General features: G+C 37.1%; 1 protein-coding gene across 6 annotated transcripts in view; it reads left to right on the top strand.

The window, feature by feature from the left end:
* Positions 1 to 13,271, top strand: part of fig4a (FIG4 phosphoinositide 5-phosphatase a) — a 128,352-nt gene that overhangs the window by 94,434 nt on the left and 20,647 nt on the right. For all 6 annotated transcript variants that reach the window (XM_079830466.1, XM_079830467.1, XM_079830468.1 and 3 more), the window contains exons 18-21: positions 2,336 to 2,394; positions 4,382 to 4,529; positions 4,893 to 4,976; positions 10,641 to 10,836. In XM_079830466.1, the coding sequence (XP_079686592.1) occupies positions 2,336 to 2,394; positions 4,382 to 4,529; positions 4,893 to 4,976; positions 10,641 to 10,836 (487 nt within the window). The remainder of the gene's footprint in view (positions 1 to 2,335; positions 2,395 to 4,381; positions 4,530 to 4,892; positions 4,977 to 10,640; positions 10,837 to 13,271) is intronic.

Raw genomic sequence — 13,271 nt, 5'->3', positions numbered from 1 at the left:
TCTCTTCTGGGTCATGTGTCCGAACGCCGGATCTGCTCATATTCTCACGCATGCGTCGTGGAGACACACACGGAAGACAAGAACAAGTTGGATAAAGGTGTTATTTTTATTTTTTTTGCGCACAAAAACTATTGTCGTCGCATCGTAAGATTATTGTAGAGTCACTGTGGTGAGATGGACTTTGTAACGGCGTTTTTAGTGCCTTTTATGGGTCTTGTGAGTGTAAATGTACTGAATGCCAATGGAGGCCTATCTGAAGCCTTTCTCAGCATCAGCTTTACACTAAAATATCTTCATTTGTGTCTGAAGATGAACGGAGGTCTGACGGGTGTCCAACCACATGAGGCTGAGGAATTAATGACACAATTTACTTTTTTGGGTGAACTAACCCTTTAAGGCACAAATGTTTTTCCGCCTGGTTTGGTTTGCCGGCGTCTGGCTCTCGGGAGTGTGTGCTTTATTCCTTTATTGCCTGATGCTGAAGGTGTGTGTGTGTGTGTGTGTGTGTGTGTGTGTGTGTGTGTGTGTGTGTGTGTGTGTGTGTGTGTGTCGCCTGACCCAGTTTACTGTCCGTGGTGGAGCTTGCATAATGGACCCGCTGACGCTTCCTCTATTATCACACAAAACCCATCTGACCCGTTAAAGGGATTGTTCGTCAAATCGTCGTGTTCTAGGACACGTTTTGCTGTGGCCATTCTGTTCTCTGACCACCAGGACATCACACACACCTCACACACACCTCACACTTCACACTTCAGTCCTACTGAACATCACACACACCTCACACACACCTCACACTTCAGTCCTACTGAACATCACACACAAATCACACACACCTCACACTTCAGTCCTACTGAACATCACACACACCTCACACACACCTCACACTTCAGTCCTACTGAACATCACACACACCTCACACACACCTCACACTTCAGTCCTACTGAACATCACACACAAATCACACACACCTCACACTTCAGTCCTACTGAACATCACACACACCTCACACACACCTCACACTTCAGTCCTACTGAACATCACACACACCTCACACACACCTCACACTTCAGTCCTACTGAACATCACACACACCTCACACACACCTCACACTTCAGTCCTACTGAACATCACACACACCTCACACACACCTCACACTTCAGTCCTACTGAACATCACACACACCTCACACACACCTCACACTTCAGTCCTACTGAACATCACACACACCTCACACACACCTCACACTTCAGTCCTACTGAACATCACACACACCTCACACACACCTCACACTTCAGTCCTACTGAACATCACACACACCTCACACACACCTCACACTTCAGTCCTACTGAACATCACACACACCTCACACTTCAGTCCTACTGAACATCACACACAAATCACACACACCTCACACTTCAGTCCTACTGAACATCACACACACCTCACACACACCTCACACTTCAGTCCTACTGAACATCACACACACCTCACACACACCTCACACTTCAGTCCTACTGAACATCACACACACCTCACACTTCAGTCCTACTGAACATCACACACAAATCACACACACCTCACACTTCAGTCCTACTGAACATCACACACACCTCACACACACCTCACACACACCTCACACTTCAGTCCTACTGAAGATATATATATATATATATATTAGGGCTGTCAAAAGATTAATCACGATTAATCGCATCCAAAATAAAAGTTTGTGTTTACATAATATGTGTGTGTGTACTCTGTTAATTATTATTTATATATATATACACACACATTCATGTATATATTTAAGAAATATTTGCAAGTATATACTGTATATACATTTATATAATCTATAATATATATAAATATAAATGTTTTATATATACAAATTATATTTTTTTCTTAAATATATACATGAATGTGTGTGTAGTATATATAAATAATAATTAACAGAGTACACACACACATATTATGTAAACACAAACTTTTATTTTGGATGCGATTAATCGTGATTAATCTTTTGACAGCCCTAATATATATATAAGTAGTCTTAATTTTCTTTATGCAAAATATAATTTCATGCTTATTCTTTTGATTTGGGGGTGAAAAGTCCCGCACATGACATGCAGGAAAAAAAATTGTAATCGATTCCCAGCACTAATAAATATATATATATAACATAAACCGTATTGAGGTGATACTATGGTACAGTGATGGTCAGATACTTTGATACACTGCCGTATTACACGCTACATGTCTGTAAAACAGAAGTATTGCCATGGTAAAGCTTCCCCAAATACTGCTACTAATAATAGTTGATGTTTTTCTCCTTCAGTTACACACACTGGTGGTCTGACGCCGTGCTGACGTTCCTCCCGGTCCCATATGATGAGGGTGAGGACTTCACACACACATGCAACATATTACCCACAAACCCCAGCCAGCTGTGCTTCAGTCATTATTAGATGTGTATTTTATATGTAAAGACCTCAGGAGTTGTGTGTGACTTCCTGAACTGTGTTGGGGTGCATCATAGTCTAGTAGCCAACTAGCTTAGTCGTCCATTTTGACCACATATTTTGCACTGTATGGTCAATTTCTACAATATGTGAGGTTTTAGAGGATGCTGATTTCATTTCTGGCATTTTCAGATTTCAAAGAGCTACTTTTATTACATATTTTTATTTATTTATGCAAATTTTTTGATTACATTCACGCATAATCTTAGGTTATTTTTACGGTAAACAAAATAATCTTACATTTCAGAATCATGAGTGCTCTTGTGAATGTTGATGTGATTGTTTTCAGGGTGTAGTGAAGCTGAATCCCCTCCTGACACTTTTGTAGATTCAAAATAGCTTTTTGGATAAACAATGAATTTTTGTTAGGCTGCATTTCTGGAGGAAAAAGCAATATGGGTTTTTGACATAACTTGGATACATATTAATTGGGGAGCTCTTTAAGACACCCAATGAGATGACCAACTATGTCACTATGTCAAACAATCAATTAGCTATTTAGCTAACTCTGGCACAACATTTGTGTTGTGCATGGTCCCTGTTAAATAAATAAATGTACAAATATACAATATATACATGCTATACAACAAAGGTACAAGTAACTTGAGTTATGTAATAATATCACTTTTTCCAAGTAACTAGTAAAGTAACGCATTACTTTTCAAAATACAGAACAAAATACAAAATATCTTTTTCACATTAATTTGACTGACTGCTCATGTTGAGAATAATAAGTGCAAGGTGTGTGTGTGTGTGTGTGTGTGTGTGTGTGTGTGTGTGTGTGTGTGTGTGTGTGTGTGTGTGTGTGTGTGTGTGTGTGTGTGTGTGTGTGTGTGTGTGTGTGTGTGTGTGTGTGTGTGTGTGTGTGTGTGTGTGTGTGTGTGTGTGTGAACATGATGGTTATTGTAGTTCTAGACTAAATGTGAGCATTTTTTTATCTCACTTGCACAATAAAGATTCTGAACTCCTCAAAATGAATAAAATCAGTCAAATGCAAAATCAGAGTATATGCAAACCTCCAATAATTAAATGTTAAATAAAACAACTATTTTTATGCATAATCTACCTTTATATTTAAAGCTACACTGTGTGATATTTTCCCCCATCTAGTGGTGAACTTGTATATGACCATCCAGTGAATATTAGTTTCTGTTCCTCTCAATTCCGATTTGGTTTTAACTCCTACGGTGGCTGATTTAGTCCAAGATTAACATGGCTTCCAGTTCGATCTCGTCCACATTGGACACGGTGCCATCGAGTGTTAAAACGCGAAAGGCCAAGCTTGAATTTACGGGAATGTCCCTCTTTGGCTAATGTACTTTCAAGATGGAGGGGCAACATGGCGACCCGCATTCGAACCCTCACCCGTATGTATTTACAATGGCATATTATAAACTTACGAGAATACTTTATTACTTGAAAGAAGTAAATATACATTAATGAGCACATATATTTTTGAAAGAACTAAGTGTTTTTAGCTAAGAATAAACTAAAAAAGTTACACAGTGTAGCTTTAATTGACCAATGTCTTGCTGCTGACCTTTGATGATGAAAATTACTAGATTTGTTTTTATTGGTAAAACTTTTTTCTCCCTCTACTGTTCATGAGGGAATCTGCATTTTTACCTCAGCCTGGGGCTTATTATTTACATTTTGGTATGAAGAGGTCTTTACCGTTGCACAAAAATATAACTTTTGTTAAAAAAAAAGCAAAAACACGTAACGTAACGCATTACTTTTATTACAAAGTAACTAAGTAACTCAATTAGTTACTTTTTAAGGGAGTAACGCAATATATTAATGCATTACTTTTCAAAGTAGCTTTCTCCAACACTGCTCCTGAATGTGTGTGTCCGCTTCAGCCCAGTGTGAGAACAACAGGAAGAAGGTGTTGGTGAAGTGTGTGAACCGATACGACGAGAGCATCGACATCTACAGCGAGTTCTTCAAGCCGTACGAACTCACCTCATTCGACGACACCTTTACTATCGCCATGACCAACTCCGCAAGGTCAGCGCCCTCAAAACATGTCAAATATATTCACAAGGACATATTTATCTATTTATTACAAAGCTAAAATATTAAATATTTAAGTAAATAACAATCAAAGTAAATATTTATTTGTGTATTTAAATTAATGGGTTAGTTCACCCAAAAATGCATTTTTTGTTTGTTTATTTGTTTAGATGAATATTACAGTAAAAATCTAATTATTGATTTCTTGTGTGTTTGGAACGACATGAGGAAATGATGACAGAATTTTCATTTTTGGGTGAACTGTCCCTTTAAAAGCTGTTTGAGCGCAGAATTGTTTTCTACATTCACCAAAAAACATTAATATTCATGATTTCAATTTCTTGTCTGTTATTTTAGGGAGTTCATGCCGAAGACGGTCGGGCTCGACCCCAGTCCATTTACTGTCCGCAAACCAGACGAGAGCGCAAAATCTGTGTTAGGGTGAGTTTGAGATGATTTACTCACTCCATCTCATCCAAGATGCTCATGGCTTTCTTTCTTCAGTGGAAAAGAAATGGCGTTTTTTGAGGAAAACATTCCAGGATTTTTCTGGACTATAATGGGAACCAACGGCTGAAGGTCCAAATCAGTGCAGTTTCAGAGGCTCTGACCAATCCCAGAGTCTGATCTAGACAAACCATCGCCACATTTACAACACACACACACATTTATACACTTTTAACCTCAAATGCGCGACTTCAGTGTTGTGATTCTTTACGCTGTATGATGTCATCACGTCGGAGAGGTCACATGACGTAGGTGGAAGTGCCGGAAAACTCAACTTCAAAATTGTCTGACATCGTTGTTTTACCTTTATTTGTGTAAAGAGCGTTTGATTTAGTCTTTGCACGTTCGTTTTAACACTGGGTCGGCACTTCCACCGACGTCATGTGACCTTTTAATAATTAAAATAATTAAATTGCTTTTTACTTAAATTAATTTGAATAAATAAATAAATAAATAAACAAATAAATAAAAGATAATCTGATAAATATTTAATGTAATATTTACTTATTAAATTGCATTTTACTTAAATATTAATTTCATATTCAAATAAATAAAATAAGTAATCTCATTAATTGATATTTACTTGAATATTTATTTAAATAAATAAACAAATAAATAAACATTGACTTTATTATTTAAATCAATATGTACTTAAGTATTCATTAAGTGTTCACATAATTTAATTGCTTTTTACTTATATTCATTTAAATAAATAAAAGATAATCTGCTAAATAAATATTAACATAAATATGTAAATTTATATTTTTCCTTAAATATTCATTTAAATTAATATTTACCTTATTTTTTACTTTTTAACGGGCTTATTACTTAAATATTAATTTCATATTCAAATAAATAAACTAATACGATTACCCCCTTTATTGATATTTATGTGAATATTCATAAAAAATAATTACTTTAATTAATATTTACTTAAATATTTAAAATGCTTTTTACCTAAATAAACAAAACATAATCTGATAAATAAATATGTCCTTCAATATTTACATAAATATGTAAATTGATATTTACTAAAATATTCATTGAAAAAAATATTTACTTTAATTAATATTTACTTATCAAATGGCTTTTTACTTAAACATTAATTGAATATTCAAAATAAACAAAAATAGGTATTCTTATTAACAAATATTTACTTTAATCAATAATCAATTACATATTTAAATTAATATTTACTTTTTTATGTATTAACTAGGGCTGTCAAAAGATTAATCGTGATTAATCGCATCCAAAATAAAAGTTTGTGTTTACATAATGTATATATATATGTTTACATGATGACATCACACGCATTCAAGCATTTGAGGTTAAAAGTGTATAAATGTGTGTGTGTGTGTTGTAAATGTGGCGATGGTTTGTCTAGATCAGACTCTATTCCTCGTCTGGGATTGGTCAGAGCCTCTGAAACTGCAGTGATTTGGACCTTCAGCCGTTGGTTCCCATTATAGTCCAGAAAAATCCTGGAATGTTTTCCTAAAAAAAAACGCCATTTCTTTTCCACTGAAGAAAGAAAGACATGAGCATCTTAGATGAGATGGAGGAGAGGAAATATCAGGAAATGCTCATTCTGAAGTCAACTCATCCTTTAAGTGACCTGTTTGTTCATCTTTCACTCTTAACCCTTAATCGGCCCTTGGGCTCCAGCTGACCCCACTGGACTTTTCCTCCATTTTTAAAAAGTGTTCCCTTCATCTCAGGGCCATGAGACTCTGTGACTTTTCCTAAATAATCTAAACATGCACAAAAAATCTGGGCTTGATTTGGTTGTTTGGTTGAAAATGAATGGGAAAGTTTAAAAAAACAAATTTTTTCACTTTTTTTGTCAAAAAAAATTAACTAAGTCCAGTATAAATCTGAAAATGTCTACATTTATATCAAGGTCTGGTCCTAGAGCATAAACACAAAGTGGAACAAACTTTCTGTCTCATACACACACACACACACACACACACACACACACACACACACACACACACACACGTGTGTGACTGCAACAGAGAGCATTTTTATAGAAACTGGCAAATAAAATCAACAAAACTGGCATAAATCTGAAAGATTTTCATACATAAATGAAGGACTAATACTAGAGCACAAATGCAATATGGAACAAGCATGTTCACACACACACACACACACACACACACACACACACAAACACACACACACTCAAACACACACATGTGTGTGACTGCAACAGAGAGTATTTTTATAGAAACTGGCAAATAAAATCAACAAAACTGGCATAAATCTGAAAGATTTTCATACATAAATGAAGGAGAAATACTAGAGCACAAATGCAACATGGAACAAGCATGTTCACTCACTCACACACACACACACACACACACACACACACAGGTGTCTGGAGCATTTTTTTTGATTTTGGCAATGAATGGGAAAATGTAAAAAATGCTTTTTTCCCCCGTTGTTTCTAAAAGAAAATCAACTAAATCCAGTATAAATCTGAAAATGTCCACATTTATATCAAGATCTGGTCCTAGAGCATAAACACAAAGTGGAACGAACTTTCTGTCTCATACACACACGCACACACACACACTCAAACACACACATGTGTGTGACTGCAACAGAGAGCATTTTTATAGAAACTGGCAAATAAAATCAACAAAACTGGCATAAATCTGAAAAAATTCCATACATAAATGAAGGAGAAACACTAGAGCACAAATGCAACATGGAACAATCATGAGAAAGAGAGGGAAAAGGCCAAATAAAAGAAAGATGAACGGCAGCTTAACTTCTGCATAACTTCCCTCTGGACCTCTAGTGGATAATGTGCTCATTGCTCTCTTTCTCTTTAACTATAATTTCTAAAGTTTTTCCACAAACCTACAGATGGCGGTATTCTATCCCTAACACATAGAGCAATGTCCAAAAACTATTTGTATTTATTTAAGATCATCATTCAAGTGATTTTTTCATAAAAAAATTATTTTTAATGAGCCAATTTATGACATAGTTAAGTATTTGTGCATTAAGTAGGTAAAAAACTACCAAATACCCAGAAAAACACAGCATAAATGTATAGTTGAGAAGTAAATAAAATGATATATAGTTTTCCATGTAAAAAATGCATATTTCCTTATGCAATCGCTCTGTAAATGTTTGACCCCAAGGGACTCAAACGTAAACCCTACTTGAGGGATGATTAAGGGTTAAATAAAGGGGCGTGGCCTGGATGAGTTGAAACTGGCGGTTATGGTAAGGGGCGTGGCCTGGATGAGTTGAAACTGGCGGTTATGGTAAGGGGTGTGGCCTGGATGCACGCTCAAAGCGCTTGACCAATCACAACACACTGCTCCAGCCGCCCAAAAAAAACAATGGCAATATGTGAAAAATAATATGCCCTCTTTAAGGAAAACACACACTGTCATGTGTACAGTCAGTGACCTTCTCTGCTGGAAAACCAATCAGGGATGTGACACACGCCGGCCTGCATGTGCTCATGTTTACTAGCGTGTAAATATGTAGCGTGTGGCAGGCGTGTAAATATGTAGCGTGTGGCAGCTGTCGGATGTTGTTCAGGCGTGAGCAGGAATCTCACGGGTCGACCTTATGTACTTGAAAACAAGTTGATTTGTGCTTTAATATGTGTTTATATTATACATATTCAGATCCACGTGGCTCTTCCCGGCATTGTTTGCTGCAGGATTATGTTTTCACAGCCATAATGATGCCAAATGATAATCAGGAGCACCCCAATGGCAAAAACAACCATTACGTGTATATATATATACAAAAAAAATTAAACTTCAATAATTAAATCGATTTTTACTGTAATATTCATTAAATAAATAAACAAAAAAAAACATATTTACATTCATATTTAAATCATTAAAAACACTTGAATTATTATTTACTTAAATATTCATTGAACCAAATAAATACATACAAAAAAGATCATCTGATAAATAAATATGTACTTTAATATGTAAATTGATATTTACTTAAATATTCATCAAAATAAATACATATTAACTTTATTTTTTAAATCATCATTTACTTAATTATTAATAAAAAAAATAATTACTTTAATAAATATTTACATTTATTTTTACTTAAATATGAATATATATATATATATATATATATACACACACACACACACACACACACACACACACACACACACACACACACACACACATACATACACACATACATACACACACATATATATATATATACATATTTGTAATAATAGTTGTGAGCTTGTGAATTGTAATGAAAGGGAAACAACACAACTTTATACTTTTATTCAGACACTAAATTAATCAAAAGTGACATTAAAGACATTTATAATGTTGCAAAAGATATAATGTTAGAATATGAAGAATCCTGAGAAAAGACGAATGGCTGAGGAAAATTCAGCTTTGCCATCATAGGAATAAATACAACTTTACATAAATTACAATTAGTGCTGTCAAATCGATTAATCACATCCAAAATAAAAGTTTGTGTTTGCATTTATATATGTGTGTGTACTGTGTATCATTATTGTGTATGTATAAATACACACACATGCATTTATATATTTCAGAAAAATTTCTTATAGTTATGTATAATATAAATTCTGGGACCATTTTCGCCTGGATTTGGCCGACCCAAATTGAAAAGCTTCCCATACACACACACACACACACACACACACACACACACACACACACACACACACACACACACACACACACACACACACACACACACACACACACACACACACACACACACACACACACACACAGTGTCTCTAAACACACAATACTGGTGTCATTTTAGAGGAAACACTTTGAGTTTCATAAAGCACTGCTAAAAGTGATAAACATGTGAGTATGTGTCGTCTGAGCTGTAATAACCCCCCCAAAACAGAGGCGCTTTTTGATTTTTTGGTTATAAATTCGTTGTTGAAAGTGTGTAACTCAGACCCTGTGAGCTCTAGCACCCTCCGTTTGATGCTTTGCTAGCGATACTGGAGCCACATATTAAAAAGAAGACCACCAGTTACCAATCCTGAACAGAGACTGGCAGTATGTCTAGGAATCCGCGCACACACACACACACACACACACACACACACACACACACACACACACACACACACACACACACACACACACACACACACACACACACACACACACACACACACACACACACACACACACGGTTTACAGGGAGTTGGTGTGCTATAATTATAGCTGTGATATTGCAGTATTTTTGATACAATAATATTTGTATATATAATTGTCGGTATCTGAGCACTGGCGATTCATTCAGCAGGTTTAGTTTGGGCATCAGCTGTAGATGGAAAAACGGATGCGAAAAACGCAGAAAATCGAACCTGTTCCGATTTTTTTTTGACGGACGAAAGTTTCGGAGGCAGTGTGCAAGCGTGATTGACATAACGTCAGGTCGAATTTATTTTTTGACGTGCGAAAATTTCGGACTCCGTGTGCAAAGGCCTTTAATGACACCTATGCTAGAATGTGAATGGCAAAGATGATTTTGATGCGTTTTGTGTCGTCTGAACTTCCTCCTCTTGGTTTGCGTCTGCAGTAATAAGTCGAGTAAGGAGGACGCGGTGCTCCAGAGGAAGACGGCCGCCAGCGCTCCTCCTCCGCCCACTGAAGAGCAGATCTCCAGCAGTTCTGAGGATGACTCTGAGGACGACCGTGAGGATGACGGAACCACGTCCCAGCGCTCGACGCCCATCAGACTGGCCGAGCCCAGCGAAGGCATCCGCACACATGAGGTACGACCAGAGCCGCGTCCGTCACATCGCCCTCAGAGACCAGCCTCACTTATTAAACTTTGCGTAGGATTTGCGTCAGAAGTGGCGTACGGATGAAACATAGGACGTGCGTACCCATTCGACCGACATTAAAGGGTTAGTTCATTTCTGTCATTAAGGACTGAGCCTCATGTGGTTGGACACCCGTCAGACCTCCGTTCATCTTCAGACACAAATGAAGATATTTTAGTGTAAATCTGATGCTCTGAAAGGCCTCCATTGGCTCAACTTTACACTCTCAAGACCCTTAAAAGACACTAAAGACTAAAGTTACAAAGTCCATCTCACTACAGCGGCTCTACAATAACTTTATGAATCGGCGAGAATAGTTTTTGTGCGCAAAAAAACCCTAAATAACGACTTATATAGTGATGACGATTTCAAAACACGGCATCATGAAGCTTCGAAGCGTTATGAATCAGTGAGTCGATTCAGCGGTTTGAAGCGTTATTAATCAGTGAGTCGATTCAGCAGTTTGAAGCGTTATGAATCAGTGAGTCGATTCAGTAGTTTGGAGCGTTATGAATCAGTGAGTCGATTCAGCGGTTTGAAGCGTTATTAATCAGTGAGTCGATTCAGCAGTTTGAAGCGTTATGAATCAGTGAGTCGATTCAGTAGTTTGGAGCGTTATGAATCAGTGAGTCGATTCAGCGGTTTGAAGCGTTATTAATCAGTGAGTCGATTCAGCAGTTTGTAGCGTTATGAATCAGTGAGTCGATTCAGTAGTTTGGAGCGTTATGAATCAGTGAGTCGATTCAGCGGTTTGAAGCGTTATGAATCAGTGAGTCGATTCAGCGGTTTGAAGCGTTATGAATCAGTGAGTCGATTCAGCAGTTTGAAGCGTTATGAATCAGTGAGTCGATTCAGTAGTTTGGAGCGTTATGAATCAGTGAGTCGATTCAGTAGTTTGGAGCGTTATGAATCAGTGAGTCGATTCAGTAGTTTGGATCGCCAAATTTCAGCAGTTTGGTGGTTTGACACGCGATCCGAATCATGAATCGACTCACTGATTCATAACGCTTCGAAGCTTCATGATGCCGTGTTTTGAAATCGTCATCACTATATAAGTCGTTATTTAGGGGGTTTTTTGCGCACAAAAACTATTCTCGCCGATTCATAAAGTTATTGTAGAGCCGCTGTAGTGAGATGGACTTTGTAACTTTAGTCTTTAGTGTCTTTTAAGGGTCTTGAGAGTGTAAAGTGCATTGAGCCAATGGAGGCCTTTCAGAGCATCAGATTTACACTAAAATATCTTCATTTGTGTCTGAAGATGAACGGAGGTCTGACGGGTGTCCAACCACATGAGGCTCAGTCATTAATGACACAATTTTCATTTTTGGGTGAACTAACCCTTTAACAGTGAGATTCTGCTCCTCCTGGAGTCTGTCTCCAGTGGCCAGCCCATGAACTGCAGTTTAAGTCACTTCCCTATGGGCTTCAGGAGAAACTGCGGGAGGTTGGGAACAGTATGGGCACCTGTGCACCTTCAGGTTCATTCAGCAACACGGGGAAATTAAGTCTCCAGTGTCAAGCGGTTTTGTTCTGAGATGACTGGAGTGTTTGACCGCTGATGGTTTCATTAGTTCTGGAGTGGTTCTGCTTGATGTATGATGATGAAATACAGAAAATGATTTTCTCTAGGGTCTTTGAATGGCCAGATGGAGGCCAGAAGTTGCCATTAAAGGTCAGCGTGTCCTCAGCGTGGAAATGAATCTGCTCCGGCGGGAGATTGAGTTTTGAGGAACAAAACTGCTTTCGTCTGAGATCTTTCCACATAATTATGATCGGAAATGTGATGTCAGAGACAGTTGGGAGCAATGTCGTTAATATAGACGGAGTTTTGACTTCATTTAGTCAGTCACATGCCTTCAGGTCATGTCAGAACGATCGTATCTACGCACATTAATGTCTCTGTAATGTCATCGTCACCCAACTTTCTTTCTAAACTTTGGGGAGAATCATGGCGGATGATAACTGGGTCATAATCAAGTTGTTTTGTGGATGTTTTCTGCACAGTTTAGTTTGCACTAGGGATGGGACAGTAGGAACATTTTATATCATGTCAACATTGTCACGGTTTTGTTAAAAAGTTTTATATTTGAAAATCAACAAACAACAAATAAATCTTTTTTTTTTTTTAAAGGGGCACTTCAGCCCTAGAAAAAGATGCATTTGTGTTTAAATTGGGTCATTTATGTAGTAGAAATGTGAAATTATTTTAGAACTTCTAGACTAAGAAAAGCCAGAAAATGTATTTTTGGCTCATATTGATGAAAGACAATAACTCCCAGAATGCACTTGCTTTGCTGCCTACAAGGCCAAGGGACAAGTGGATTTTCCTTAGTTGTCAGTTACAATCATCAAAATGAAAAGAAATAAACATTTGAAATATATCA

This window comes from Gobio gobio (genome assembly GCF_949357685.1).
Source record: "Gobio gobio genome assembly, chromosome: 12".
NCBI classification, from domain to species: domain Eukaryota; kingdom Metazoa; phylum Chordata; class Actinopteri; order Cypriniformes; family Gobionidae; genus Gobio; species Gobio gobio.
The sequence above is the reverse complement of the archived record's forward strand: the minus strand, read 5'-3'. Positions and strand labels throughout refer to the sequence as shown.